This window comes from Myotis nattereri, assembly GCF_964212035.1.
Source record: "Myotis nattereri genome assembly, chromosome: 13".
NCBI lineage: Eukaryota > Metazoa > Chordata > Mammalia > Chiroptera > Vespertilionidae > Myotis > Myotis nattereri.
In genome coordinates this window covers 39,518,720-39,534,099 of record NC_138088.1, presented here as the reverse complement: position 1 = coordinate 39,534,099, position 15,380 = coordinate 39,518,720, and the positions used below count along the sequence as shown (strand labels likewise).

The 15,380-nt window shown below is 42.8% G+C and overlaps 1 protein-coding gene and 1 long non-coding RNA gene across 2 annotated transcripts in view; one reads left to right on the top strand and one right to left on the bottom strand.

The window, feature by feature from the left end:
* Window positions 1–3,016, top strand: part of LOC308528644 — a 29,039-nt gene extending 26,023 nt beyond the window's left edge. The window contains exon 4 of the long non-coding RNA XR_013996723.1: window positions 1,760–3,016. This is a non-coding gene — a long non-coding RNA (uncharacterized lncRNA). The remainder of the gene's footprint in view (window positions 1–1,759) is intronic.
* Window positions 1–15,380, bottom strand: part of ENTPD1 (ectonucleoside triphosphate diphosphohydrolase 1) — a 94,534-nt gene that overhangs the window by 17,736 nt on the left and 61,418 nt on the right. Inside the window, exons 3-7 of the mRNA XM_081104363.1 lie at window positions 14,653–14,770; window positions 12,872–13,022; window positions 9,430–9,589; window positions 8,505–8,744; window positions 6,905–7,162 (exon numbers count right to left, since the gene is read on the bottom strand). Coding sequence (XP_080960489.1) covers window positions 6,905–7,162; window positions 8,505–8,744; window positions 9,430–9,589; window positions 12,872–13,022; window positions 14,653–14,770 — 927 coding nt within the window. The remainder of the gene's footprint in view (window positions 1–6,904; window positions 7,163–8,504; window positions 8,745–9,429; window positions 9,590–12,871; window positions 13,023–14,652; window positions 14,771–15,380) is intronic.

Here is a 15,380-nt window from a genome sequence, read left to right as displayed (position 1 = left end):
GGAGTTCATAGGTTCACCTCAAGGGATCATGGTGTCTTTTAAATTGAATGCAAAGATTTCAGCATTTCTACTTAGAAGACCCTTAGCTTTCATCACATTCTTCAAAGAGTCTTGTGATCCCTTAAAGCAAGCATGTTAAACTTGCAGCCCGCGGGCCACATGTGGCACACAACAAATTTTCATTAACAATTGCTCATTTATTTCAGCCGTTTGTATTCAGCATGTCTCTATTGAACTAAATCTACATTTCTATGAAAAGTGAAGCTTTTGTTTTTTTGCGGCCCACATAAACTTAAACCTTGTTTATTTGGCCCATGTTAGCCTTTGAGTTTGACATGCTTGCCTTCAAGAGTTAAGAATAACTGCTTTATTGAAGACATTATGCTAAGTGGAAAAAAGGCCAGTCACAAAGGGACAAAAATTGTGTTATTCCACTTATATGAGGTACCTGGAATAGTCAAATTCATAGCAACAGAAAGAAGAATGGTGATGCCAGGGGCTGAGGGGAAAGAGGAGAAAAGAGGGTCAGGACGTTAATGTATGATTTATTGGGTGGCATTTCCGTTTTGGAAGATGAAAAAGTTCTGGAGATGGATATGGTGATGGCTGTACAATAATGTAAGTATACTTAATTTCACAGAACTATACACCTAAAATTCGTTAAAGTAGTAAATGTTCTGTGCTGTATATCTTGCCACATACACACACAAAGAATGACTGGTTTAGACAGCCTTGATATTTCGCTTTTAGATGCTGTCTTGACTGCAGGTTATGATTTAGAGTCCTCTCTCAAAATAGAATCAACTAAGCAATATGCAATCATGAATAATGCTCTTATATAAAGAATAGAATATAAAATAAATATGGTCTTCTTTTATAAACACCTGAATCAAAATTGAAGTAATGTTTTGCCGAAACCGGTTTGGCTCGGTGGGTAGAGCATCGGCCTGTGGACTGAAGGGTCCTGGGTTCGATTCCGGTCAAGGGCATGTACCTGGGTTGCGGGCACATCTCCAGTAGGAGATGTGCAGGAGGCGGCTGATCGATGTTTCTCTCTCATCGATGTTTCTAACTCTCTATCTCTCTCCCTTCCTCTCTGTAAAAAATCAATATTTTTTTTAAAAAAATTGAAGTAATGTTTTAAATCCTCTCTCCTTTATATATTTTTAAATGTCTAAGATAATCATGTTACTTTTACACACACACACACACACACACACACACACACGTACATATTTGTAGCACAGCAGAAACCAAGTCTTAGAATTAGAATCAAGTGAAAAACCTGCTGTGTGAACTAGTCATCTTTCTTTCTTAGACGTTGTGCTCCAAAAGAAGGTCACCTATTTCTCCTCCCCTGCTCCAGGACCAGTTCATTCATATTCTTTTTTTTTTTCATTCCATCTATCTGTCTTGTCTTTTTTGAAAGTCTTCCATATGTCAGGGCCTAAATTGTAGTTTTCTTGTCCATATATGTTCTTCAGAAATTCGCTTTATTGGGTTTACTATCAAAGATGTCCTCTTAAATCCCTTCGGAAAGTCTCTTCTAAAGTGGAATGTTGCTTATACCAACATGCATTGGAATTGAACCCAGAAAAATAAAGTGTTAATGGAATGGAGTGATAGAGTTTAGGGTGAATTTCCCCCTGGATTTATATTGTATAATACAAAAGAAACCTTAACCTTATTCATAATGCTTTCATTTTTAATCCCCAGAATTATATTGAATGACAAAACCACCTTCTTTTTAATACCTCAGGAAGATACACTGCTTGAAATCAGATGGTTCAAGATGGTTCAAGATTCTTCCTGTGACTGTGGTAGGTGATTCTTCAAACGTCTTTAACAAAAAAACCATCCTCTTGGAGTAGGACTTTGGAGATTCAATTCATCAGATGTTCTTTTCCCAGAATGGACCCAAGGGTAACTGGCGGAAAATGCTGATGTGGGTGTAGGAATTGCTGACTTTGCTTTTAAGTGCAGGTGGGGTGCCCTCCAATTGAGGTCAAACTCTGTGATCAGCCCCCTGATTTCCATATTAGGAGTCAACTTTACTTTGTAAACCTTTACTTGATTGGTGTGTATAGTCTGTGGGTCTGTATTTAAGCAGCAACTCAGAATAGGAACACTATTTGCTAGCTTAGATAATCAGTATTTTAGAAAGTGATTTGAAGGATATATGTCTCTCCCCTCTTCCAGCTACTATAAATTCTTTTCTTCTATCAAGATGAGTATCAAAAACCTGTATTGCCTCAGTCCATCACAGAATTGCTATCACTGAATCAGCTTTTTAGTACTATGCCTCTGGGTTAAAGTTGCTATACAAATTTTTTAATTGCAATTTTTAAAAATATGGTCAAAGACACTGTCTAGCAACATCCCCTTTGTAAAATTTTAGGACTCAGTTTTGGAATAGCTGTGCTTTGGCCTAGGACTGGGTTTGCTAGGTATAATGAAAATTATCTGATTATGTCTTATTTTTCCCCTTCGCTACTAGGAAGCTCAGAGCTAAATACACACAAATACATGCAAATACACACGTGGTATATATACATATGTAAACAAACAACATTTAATGTTCTTCAGTTTCTGTTCCCCATTGAATTGTTTATACCCATTCTTATTTACATAAATGATACAATGTGATCTTTTTAAAAAATCCTAAATTACATAAGTAATTCCTCACAGATGTTTCCTCTTCCTTTCTGATGTTTCTTATTTGCCTACAATTAGATTCTGTCTCGAAACCAAGGTGACAGTGTAGCCAAACTGAAAAGAGTACTGACCTCTCTTAATACTCAGTTTACATCCCTAGCCGGTTTGGCTCAGTGGATAGAGCGTCGGCCTGCGGACTGAGGGGTCCCAGGTTCAATTCTGGTCAAGGGCGTGTACCTTGGTTGCAAGCATATCCCCAGTGGGGGGCGTGCAGTAGGCAGCTGATTGATCTCTCTCATCAATGTTTCTAACTCTCTATCCCTCTCCCTTCTTCTCTGTAAAAAATCAATAAAATATATTTAAAAAAAAATACTCAGTTTACAAACTAAGAATTAGATCATCAGTGCTAAATGCAGTTGTGCCAAAGATTACCTCCTCTGAAAATTCTCTGTGGCTTGAGAATACCCAGGCTAACTGGTTTGGAAATAATTAAAATACAACTAAATTTTTTTGTTACAAATCATTATTCTTCAAGATGCAGGACTTTGCAAAGGTAACTTCCTGCAGGAATGAAGGCCTAGAATGAGGTCTGTTAGGAGAAAGAACTAACAGTACATATTTTAAGGGCCCACCTGGTGCTATATAGTATGTTAGGTTTTCACTATTTGCAGTGATATGGTGGAGCTGGCTCTTACCTACTAATGAGAGCTAGTTGTTAAAATTTCAGGAGTTTTGTGAGCTAGTTGATGTCATGTTGATAGTTTAAAATAGGCCATGGTCACTCAGCCGATGTGTCTCAGTAGTTGAGCATCCACCCATGAACCAGGAGGTCACAGTTCGATTCCCAGTCAGGGAATATGCCCAGGTTTCTAGCTCGATCCCCAGAGGAGGGCGTGCAGGAGGCAACTGATCATCATTGATATTGCTAACCTTCTCTCCCTCTACCTTCCTCTCTGAAATCAATTAAAAAAAATTTTTTTTGGGGGGGGGAGGTTGGGGGTTAATGGGGGGGATGAGGACACATTTGTAATACCTTAACTAATAAAATAAAAAAAATTTTTTTTTTAATAGGCCATGGTGCGAGTATTTACACCATGCAAATTGGCAAATGCTACAAATCAGCCCCTCTATCCCCAGAGAGCTGGTGGTAAAACATTCATCAGTCCACCTCAGTTGTCACTCACAACTAGCAATGACATATGTATTTCAGTCCTCATTTTATAAACAAGGCAACAGATCTTTTTTTAAATCCTTCGTATTTAGGGAGAAATTACAGAGGGTACCAAAAATATCCAAAAACAGTGTTCTGACAAGTGTATCTCAGTGGTTAGAGCATTGTCCCATGCACCGAAGGGTCCTGGGTTCAATTCCCAGTCAGGGCACATGCCTGGGTTGCAGTTTCCTCCCCTGTCAGGGTGCGTGCATGAGGCAAACAATCAATATTTCTGTCTTACATAGATATTTCTCTCTGTCTTGTCCTCTGCCTTCCTCTATCTCTAGAATCAATGAAAAACTTATCCTCAGGTGAGGATTTAAAAAAAAATCCAGCCCGGCCAGTGTGGTTCAGTGGTTGAGTATCAACTCATGAAACAGGAGGTCACAGTTCGATTCTCAGGGCACATGCTCAGGTTGTAGGCTCAACCCTTAGAAGGGGACGTGCAGGAGGCAGTGGATGGATGATGCTCTCTCAGCATTGATGTTTCTATCCCTCTCTCCCTCTCCCTTCCTCTAGCTGAAATCAATTTTAAAAATCCAAATACAGAAAGAAACTGCCAAGACAGGAATAGGCATGGTACAGTACTGACCCTAAGGGCTATATTCAGAGAAGAAAGACCCTAAGATGCCAGAAGCCGGCCCATCCTTGCTGCTTGACACAGTCGCTGCAGGGAAGAAACATCTGCACAGCATAAGTTTCAAGGGACCTGGCATATATAGCATACTGTTCTTAATATGTTTGCTCCCATTCTTGGCGCTATGTGTTTTAACCAAGGTCACCTCTCCGAGAAAGGTTGTTTCCCCAGGTAGGGATTTTTCCCTGAAGTTAGGGAGGGAATAAAACCCCTTAACTAAGTGCCAGGTCGGTAGTTAATCACTTTAACTATGAACAATCAGGCTTAAGCTACATAATCTTTACTTAGGATAATCTCCTTCAGTTACTCCCTTGTAGCTTAATAGAACAATAGAGTAACCTAGAATGGAGATAAGAAATGCCCTAACCTTTGGAATAGAATTGATAGGATTAAAATCAACTGGTATAAATACAGATGTAACAAGACAATAAAAACAGAACGTGGCTGGAGATCCTGGCTACAGAACCTGGCTATGCTGATCAACTGAACGCTGTCTCCGTGTCCCTCATTCTTCGCCGACTCCGTCCACACCTTTGGGAACCCCTGGACCTGCTGGGGTTGGACCCCAACATTCAGAGGAGATTGCCAAATTGAGGTGCAGAAGGCTGTGAGGAAGGCTGTGAGGAGGACAGTGTCAATGAGGGTCAAAGGAACAAAACAAAAAAGCCTCCAGGGGGAATTCAAGGCTCTTCCACCCTTTTCCAACTCCAAGTTTCCCTACCTTGGTTGGAGGCATCACACTTACAGGCAGTAAATTCCACTACCACCATCCCACCTACCCACCCTTCACTCTCCCCCACCCACTCCAGTAGGAAGCATTTGCTCAAGCTTGAAGGCAAGAATTGGACCATGTTTCCCAGGAGGCAAAGTTTTCAAGAAAGTTTAAAGATCAACACACAAGAGTATATTCCTTTCCCTTCAGATGTGCTTTCTGGCAGTAACTGGAATGGAAAGGGCCCTTGTCTGTCCCCAGCATTCCCGGCCACCTTCCTCCCTTTTGTGGTACCCTCCTTTCTCTTCTAGTAGTTGGATCCAAGGCAGGGGCCTTGGCCTAAAAAAAAGCCAACATGAGCAGCCAGTGCCAGCTCAGCTATAGGGCATCCAGGTAAGGTTCTGGTTTGTTTTAAATTTGGGTTTGGACCAGCTTATAACCAAGTTTTACTCTATCAGTCATTGTCCTGTCATGTATTTCCCTCAGGAAACTTGAGGAGAGGGGAAACTGTGGTCTGGGCCATGGTTAAGGTAAGCGCAGTTCAAATAGTTCACCAGTGGCAAAGCCAGGATTAACCCCGGGTGTGGTTACTATAGGGCCTGTGCTCTTTCCAAGGAGCTCTTTCTGTGACATTGGGCTGGGCCAAGAGACCTTGGGAGAAATTCTCCTACTGGGGTCCTAGAGGAGAATTAAACCTCTTTCCTCATGGGCTGATCTGTTTTCTGAAAAAGGGAGAAAAGGTGTAAAAGCAGACAAAAGCTCTTCTTTGAGTGATATCTTAAGTATGAGTGAGATAATGCCTGTATAGTGCTTAGTAATTGGCAGTCCACTGATGGCAGCTAATCCTGCAATATACTGAACTACTATACTGTGATTACAGTAATTCTTGGACTCCAGGAACAAAATATGAGATTGGAGTAATGAGTAGATCAAGGGGCATCTCTTCTGCCTCTGTTCAAATATGTTACCTTATTTTGAAGTGATTAAGAAAAAAAGGAATTTCGAGTTGGGATTCAAATAGTCCCCCAAGTCTTCAAAATGTAATGAAAATGAGTATCTTCAGTATTTCCTTGGGGTTTTCTGAGTTTCTACTTCCTAAATGTCTTTATAGAGCATGGGTTGGGAACCATTTTTCTGCCAAGGGACATTTGGATATTTATAATATCATTCATGAGACATACAAAATTATCAACTTAAAAATTAGCCTGCTGTATTTGGTTAAATATTTAATTAATTCACCCCTAATGCCTTGACAGGGCCAGACCAAATGATGTTCCCCACCCTAAACGACCATGGTAACCCATTCCCCTTCATCATAGATGGGTTTAGAGGTGTGAATTTGACTAAATTCTGGCCAGTGACATCCGTAAAGATGTTTGTTGGCATTTCTGCAAAACTGAAGATGTATGTAAGAGAAACTTCCTTCTTTCCTTCTTTGGCTTTGCTTGTGAAGACATAATGCTGAGAGCAGTAGCTGCCATCCTAACATCACTAGAAGGTCATGGAAAAGCTGATCCTGAGTCATCAAATTATCAAGCCAAAGAACTAATCCTGAATTTTCTACCTCAAGGCTTATATCATGTGAGAGAAAAATAAATCCTATTATTTAAACTCATTATAGTCACATATTCTATAACTTGCAGCCAAAATCATCCCAACCAATATACCTTATCATTTCACAACTTACCCCAAATTGTCCTTGAGGTTGTGGCAAGAAAACTTTATCGAAGGCACAGTGGGAGTAAGGACAGTCACTATTATCGAAGAGTCTAAAGACACTTTCCTGGCATTGCTGATAGTTTCCAGTGCCGTGGATTTTCAACTGAAGGAATGGAAGAGTCGTCTTATATGTCTTGGTGCAGGGGCTGTTGGTAAGGTCACTTATGTTCATTACCCTGCTGTACCCAAGGTTGAAACATGGGTCATAGATGGTTCCGTTTGAAACCTGAATGGAAAAAATCACTTGAAGGGGTCATGTGCAAAGCTTTGGGTACAAAAGCACCAGTCTGACTTCATTAATGTGTAAGAATTGTACAATATCCCAGCACTTGGCATTGGCTTCAGTATGCCTCTGTCTGGCTTTTTCAGTCTTGGGAATAGTCCAGTTTGTATCACAGGCACCAGAAGTAGCATCAAATGTAAATAAACTTTTTCTATTCATAGAAAGCAAATATAATTCAAGCTGGACCCAGAAATGCCATTGGTTTGGAATGTTCCTCAGTTCTAATCACATAGGTCAGAAACAGATTTACTCTCTGGAGGTGCCCAAGTCCACATCAGATCAACAGCAAAAAAAGAGGGGGGCTTCAAAGACATAGCTCAGACTGCAGCAGTATCGAAGCAGTCCAGTAAGTGTTTAGGAATGAGGGGAAACCACATAGACTCAAAATTCTGAGCCTAGATAGTTGTCCAGGAATTGGCCTATGTCCCCGCCCCCACCTCCAAGCAAAAAAATAAAAATAAAAAATAAATAAAATAAGAAGCTCCAAGACCTGGAAGTGCCTCAGATTATTTGTCAGGAAAATCAAAATGGTCTTTAACCCATGACTCAGTATGTTCAAGAGAATAAAGGGGACTGCTGTGGATCAGAGGCTTCTGGAGCCTTGGTGCTCAGTAGGCATCTCTCAGCCCCCATTCCTGTGGAAGTCATCTTATGGATAGTGCTTCTGAGAACCAGAGAGCAGGCTTTAGAGGAGAACAGAGAACTGTTGTCCTTTCAGTGGAGACAGGGAACAGCTGGATATGACATCCTTGTTCTGTGTTTGTTTATCAGGGTGTGCCTGGTACTCGCATAACTGCAAGTATGTTTAACTTTCTTGCCTTCAAAATGCAGAAAGTGTCTGGGGACAAGATATGAAGTGTTGATCCATTAACTTTGTGTTTTCCCTGAAGCATTTTTTTCTCCTCCTCTCCAGGTTGTTTCTAACACCCTGTTTTCTGCAATTTGTAGGAAATAGAGATTAAAAAGTGGGAAAGAGGTTATAAACTGCTCACACCCTCCCCTACTACAATGCCCTAGCGTGTAATTTTTATTGTCAACCCCACAGGGCTGAGAAATTATTTCCCAAGAAAGGATCTGAGTCGTGTCCTTGGAGATTGTGCAGTAAACAAATATAGGAGGTGATGTCTGGAGGGAATGATTCTTACGGGTCTGCCAGATGTACTTAGAAAGGTTTGGAAAGTACAGTAACCAACTTCAAATCACTGAAGTAGAAGAGAAAACAACAGGATGTGAGGGCTGGCAGCCCAGATGTGGAAAAGTCAGGTCTGGATTCAGTTATACTTGCCTGGGTGTCCTTGATTAGTTTCTTCAAGAGCGCTTGATCCTTCCCGTAGCACAAGAAGCTGTGTGTGTACACATTGTAGTCCTTGCCATACAGACGAAAGTACAGAGCATTCTCTGAAGACTCAATTGTCTCGTTTCCGGGCACAAAAGTGATTTGTGTAGAGGCTCCCCCAAGGTCCAAAGCTCCATACGTTTCCTGACTATTGCTTTCATTTCCCAACGGGTAGAGCCATCTCAGTTTCTGAAGGAGAGTACAGTTACCAGTGGTAGAAATCTCTGGACACCCCCTTTTTCACATTATTTCTAGGACACAAGAACTTCCTAATGTGAAGGAGCAGGGGCATAAGGGTGACACAAAGCCCCCTGGAGGTTCCTGAATCCACATCAGATCAACAGCAAGAAAAGAGGGGTTTCAAAGACATAGCTCAGACTGCAGTAGTATCGGAGCAGTACAGTCAGTATTTAGGAACAAGGGATTTGGGGCTAGAAAGACTCAAATTCAAATCCTCACATGTTTGCTCATTAGCCATGTAACCTTGAGCAGAATTATTACCCTTCTCTAGGCCTCTATTTGGGGCTCTAAAATGAGAGAATGCCTCGTATGGTTGTTCTGAAGATTAAATCATTCAGTACATGTAAGTGATTAGCATAGCATAAGACACACAGCAGTAGGCAAATATTAGCTATTCTTTTTAATGATAGACTTTTATGTCTCTCTCTGAAGTGAAGTTATGGCTTCCTTATTCTCCAATAAGTAAAAGTTCTTCTAAGAGAATTATATCTCTGGTGACCCTTGTAAATGTGGGGGTAAATTAATTTGTCCGGTTCATCCATCATTCACTCTGGCAGGCAATCCAAGTATTGCTTGAGAGAGCGATGGCATTGGCCCCCAGGGAGCCACTCCATGGGTGCTGTAAGATAATCACCTTCGTGAATTTCCCCATCAGGTAGTTGATAGTAATCCAGCCATAGGCACCTTCCTCTTTTCCAGAGATGATTCTGGCACCCTGGAAGTCAAAGGGGAAGCTTCTGAGGCTCTCTGTCACCTCCTTCAGGACATCGTCTGCCAAGTTTTCATTTTCAAGTCTATGCAAAGGAAGAGCTGAGGTTACCTGTTTTGTTTTTGATAACTGCAACTACCCATCTCAGCCACAGCTTCCAGTCAGTTCTCCCAGGAAGTGAATGATCATTCACTGGAATAAACAGGGAGATGGAAATACCAACACATGGGTGCCTGAGGGGCCTCCTTTGGGGGAAGCAGAACTATCTTTTAGCCCCTCTCTCCAAATCCAAATCCTTCCAATCACTGAATAGGTTCATCTTCCTAAAATACCACTTTTGTTGTTTCCTGGCTCCAAAAAATTATCAAAGTAATTTTAATTATTGTGGTGTTGGTAGCTTGGTATTATTTGATCACCACTCGTAGAACTAAAGTGTGCCACAGTTAGGCATCGCTGGTGGCTCCTAGCTGGTCACATACCCAGTTCCTGCTTGAGGTTCTTAATTAGACTGTAGTAAACACCAAGTGGCAAATGTCCTGGGACAGACACCCAACCCCCATTGGTGCCAGACTGGGGCGGGGGGAGGGGGAGTCTTCCTCATATTGTGTGTCAGTTCTTGGGTCTGTTTGAGACCTTGAGACCTAAAGGAGGAATCTTCCAGGATTGTCATAATGAAGATGGAATGCAATTGCTTCCAAGATGTAGATTACTCAACATTGAGAGCCTCTGGGTCAGAGGATGCTGCCTTCCAGCTGGCATTAGACTCCTGTAATCTCTCACCTGTGTGACTTCCATACCCTACTAACTGGCTCCCTTATCCCTAGTTTTCTTCCCTCCAGCCCACCTTCTCTGCCAGTGGCACCAGTTTTGTAACATCACTTAATGACTTCCCATTATCTCTCAAATAAACTCCAAACTCCCTAGCCTGCCTTACAAGGCACTATGTGATCTGGACCCTGCCTTTTCAGAATCCTGACTCTACCATTTACCAGGTATGACTCTCAGTAACTTACTTAACATATGTAAGTCACAGCTTCCTTATCTGGTTAATAATCCTATCTAATAATAGACAAACATGGTAATTAACCATGCCTCCGCTATGCTTCCCATTGGCTAATCAGCAGGATATGCAAATTAACTGCCAACAAAGATGGCAGCCAGCAGCCACACAGCTGAAGCGAACACAAGGCTTGCTTGCTCCAGTGATGGAGGAAGCCAAGGTTCCTGCTGCAGCCCGGTTCTGAGCTCCAGTCTAAGCAACAATGTTGCAATTATAGAAGCTAAACAAACTCCAGATACCCGCTTTCAGCCAGCTGGGGCCTCAGAGCTTAGAGTGCCAGTGATGGCAACAGAGTTTCAATTACAGAAGCTAAACAAACCAGATACCTGCTTTCAGCCAGCCATGGCCTCAGAGCTGGAGTCGGCTCTCAGCTCCAGTGATAGCTATAGAAGGTAAATAAATCCCAGAATAAAAAGAAAAAAATAAGGCTGGGAGCTTCAGTCGCCTGCCAGCCTGAAAACGGCCCTCAGCCCCTCGTTCAGGCTGGCCAGGCACCTCAGCTGGACCCCCACCCTGATCCGGGACACCCTTCAGGGCAAACCAGCCAGCCCCCACCCATGCACCAGGCCTCTATCCTATATAGTAAAAGGGTAATATGCAAACTGACCCTAACAGCAGAAAGACTGGGAATGACTGGTCACTATGACACACACTGACCACCAGGGGACAGACGCTCAATGCAGGAGCTGCCCTCTGGTGGTCAGTCGCTCCCACATGGGGGAGCTCTGCTCAGCCACAAGCCAGGCTGATGGCTGCCAGTATAGCGGTGGTGGTGGGAGCCTCTCCTGCCTTCTCAGGAGCGCTAAGGATGTCTGAGGAGGTCTGCTCCCTGCTGGAAAATGGACATCCCCCGAGGGCTGCCAGGCTGCCAGAGGGATGTCTGATTGCCATCATATGCCCAATTCCCTGGGGAGCAGGCCTAAGCCAGCAGGTGGTCATCCCCCGAGGGGTCCCAGACTGCGAGAGGGCACAGGCCGGGCTGAGGGACCCTCTACCCCTGAGTGCACAAATTTTTGTGCACTGGGTCTCTAGTCCTATATAATAAAACCCTAATACGCAAATTGACCAAACAACAGAATGACTGGTCGCTATGACATGCACATTCAATGCAGGAGCTGCCCCTGGTGGTCAGTGCGCTCCCACAGGGGGAGGGCTGCTCAGCCAGAAGCCAGGCTCGCTGCTCCTTAGCACTGCCTCGGAGGCAGGAGCCTCTCCTGCCTCTGCAGCAGTCGGACATCCCCCAAGGAGTCCCAGACTGCGCAGGCTGGGCCGAGGGACCCACCCCCCAGTGCACGAATATCGTGCACCAAGCCTCTAATAGTTAATAATACTTCTTCATAGAGATATTATCATTGAAGTGCAGTAATAACATGGGCTCAACAAACACAAGCTGATAATATTGTCACTACTACTATTATTATTTTTTTTCTGTCTGCACCATATCTTCTATCCATTTATAGTCTTCTGAACACATCCTGGTCTCTCATATATGCCTGCCTTTGCACATCTATTAGGATACAAGCTCCAGGAAGGCGGGGACTCGGTCCTCTTCACTGTATCCCCAGAACTTAGAACAGTGCGTGACACATAATAGGTGCCAAATAAACAGATTATGCAATACATGATGTCTGCTCTGCCTCTGGTGCCCTTACCTCACCCTCCAACTTGTCCTTCACGATTCAGCTCACATGTCCCCTCTGGTAAATCCTCCTGTCCCACTCCCATTCTTGGAGGGTAAAGTATGCTTCTGTAGCAGCTCTGAGGAGCCTTCTATTAAAAAAAAACTGATCACCCTGTATTGAAACTCTGATCCCTTTGAGGGCTGAAGTTACCTACTTCCATATCCTGGGACATAGTAGGCAGTCAGTACATGCTGCATTAATGAATAAATGAACAAATAATGCACACAAATACTAAGTGATGACCATAAAGATGTGCTAGTTGTGATTATTTGTGTCTTGGGACACCTGCAACTCTCCTTGGTCTTCCCCCTCCCGGAGATTGAATGGCTAAATCTGTAGCCCCAAATCCCAGAGTATATAGGCTCAATTTTTTTCTCTCTGTGCCCTTACCCCCTTGAATTTCCTGTGGAGAGAAGGGCAAGAGGGATTTTTTTTAAAAAAAAATGTACTTAAACTCTCAAAGTTACACGTACTAAGAGTTTGGGAGTATTGCCCACTCACTGAGATTCAGGATATTTAGAATTGTGGGTGTTAGGGAAGTATGGCACTCTCCCATAACTTAAGAGGCTCCTTGTACTGCCAAACCTAACTCCCAGCTGCTCCTGGTCCCTACGTGTGGCTATACCTGAGCAACCGCATGCCTGCTGTAGCTCCCAGGTAAACAGGTGTCTGTTGGTGCTGGGCCACTGGAATCATTTCCTTGGCTTTTTGCATGCATTCAGGCAGATAATTGCTTAACTCACTTACTTTATTAGCAAATTTTGAGATTCCAGGACCTAGGAAAAGATATAGAAGCAGATGACAATATATTCTTTTAAGTATAGAACATACCTTGACAGTATTACAGCAAAATACTGGTGTTTCCTGATAATTCAGTCAGACAATTTCTTGATATGATATATACTAGTATTAGTTTGCTCTACGGGTAACTCTCTGAACCAACTTAGCCCTGGTAGGGACTTGTTTTCAGACCTCAGGCTGGGTCTATCGGCTGTTCAATAATTTTGCCACTGGGTGGCACAACTTTCACATTCAATTGCATAACCTTCCTAACGGGTTCAGATTCTAATGGGAATCTTACAGATAGCTACGTTATATAGCCACTTTTTCATGTTTCTTCCACAAAATTGTAATTAGCAACACTAATTCTAGAAGATCTAAAAGGATAATGATGACACGTAAAACAGAAATTAAAATAAGCACCAGTCACATTGGCTTTTACTGAAAAGATAGGAACTGCTACTAATTAGCTATAGAATCTAGTTAGAATAAACAGGAATAGCATCTATGTTTCCTTAGTGATTTTTCCTCTCTGATTCCAGCCTCCCTAGTAATACTGTTTTTCCCGTTGTAGAGCAAAACTAATTGTTGCTGTGGAGAGGATGAGAGCCAAGATCCTGTAAGCTTTTGAAGTGAGCAATTTCAGTTCACTTTAAGATAACATTCACACTGTCATGGATTTGGTTTAAAGATAAGTATCCAGATATGTTATCCATATCTAATTCACAGGTTTATAAAAAGCCTGGTTACTTAGCCATCATCAGAAAATCAGCTCTAAATTATCATCTATTGTTTTGATTCAAAAAGTCTGGCCTTCAAGAATGAGTGGGACCCAGCATCTGTGCTTTAACAAACCCTACAAGGTGTTTCAAATTTGAGAACCACTGGTTAAGACATGGGTTTGAAGTTGGGAGTTTGAATCCCAGTTCCGTCACTTACTAGCTCAAGCAACCTTAAACACATGGCACAACATTGCGCAACCTCAGTGCCCTCGTTTTAAAAATGGGAATAAAAATACATGCCTCACAGGGAGATCATGAAGATGAAATAATATTTTTAGTACTTATGTTGGTGCGTGGCACACAGAAGTGTCTTATTGATGGGAGGGACTATTGCTCAGTTATTTTTTTGAAATTAAATCTTTTTTGTTGGAAATATTACATATGTCTCCTTTTCCTCCCCCCCACCCCCACTGAACCCTTCTAGTCTGCCTCTATCCCCCAGCCCTGCCCCTATTGTCTGTATCTACGGTTTATGCATATATGCATACAAGTTCTTTAGTTGATCTCTTCCCACTCACCCCCCATCCACCTTCCCTCCCCCTTCCCTCTGAGATCCGCAGTTCTATGCTTCTATGTCTCGGATCTATTTTGTTTATCAGTTTATTGTTCGTTAGATTCAACGAGTGAGATCATGTAGTACTTGTCTTTACTCAGTTATTTGTTAAGTCTGTTGATGCATCAAGGGCTCAATCATTAAGGATTGATTTCAGTATTATGTTAATGATAATGAAATAACAGCAGCAGCTCCCCTGTACTCTTCACTGGACTTGCTTTTCTTCGAGTACTCCACTGACACATGCATCTCGTGTCCCACGGTCCCCCCTCCCCTTTTTCTTCATCTTACCTTGCACCATGCACTCTCCTATCTGACTCACCACCCCTGTGTCATTCTCCTTTTCTGCCGGCCACATATAGATGTACACAGTCGTATGAGAAGAGCCTGCATCCAGCACAACCCCATACTGAGGGCAAAACAAACCAAGAACTTGTCAGCATTACATTGTGCTTCTCCATATTCAGCTTGCAACAGAAAAAAAGACCAAGACAGGAATTTTCAAAAACATGAGGAGAAAGTATTTTAATTCAAGAGGAACACGGAGTGGGGGCTGTTGCCTGGAATTGTCCTGGTCACTAGATCTACCAGAACTCCAATCACTACAGCACAGTGGCTGTTCGACTGGCCGCACATTAGACTGCCCAGGTCTTACCCAGGGTGGGTCCTGAGCATCAGTGTTGTTTAGAAGCTTCTCGGGCTGTTCTCATGAGCAGCCAGGATTCCGAACCATATACTGAAGTGGTGAGACAATATGCAGGGAATAGAAAGCCATTGGTTTAATAGTTCCCAAACTTGTATGCATAGCAGAATTATTAGAATCACCTGGGGAGCTCCAAAGGCTACTGCTGCCTGCGTTCCACCGCCCAATCATGTACTTTAATTGGTCTGGTACGTGGTCTGGACCAGGGGTCCTCAAACTACGGCCCTTGGGCCACAGGCGGCCCGCCAAAAACATTTATCCGGCCCGCAGGGTGTTTTTGCCACCGCTGCCTGTCCTGCTTAGCAGCTGACTCGTC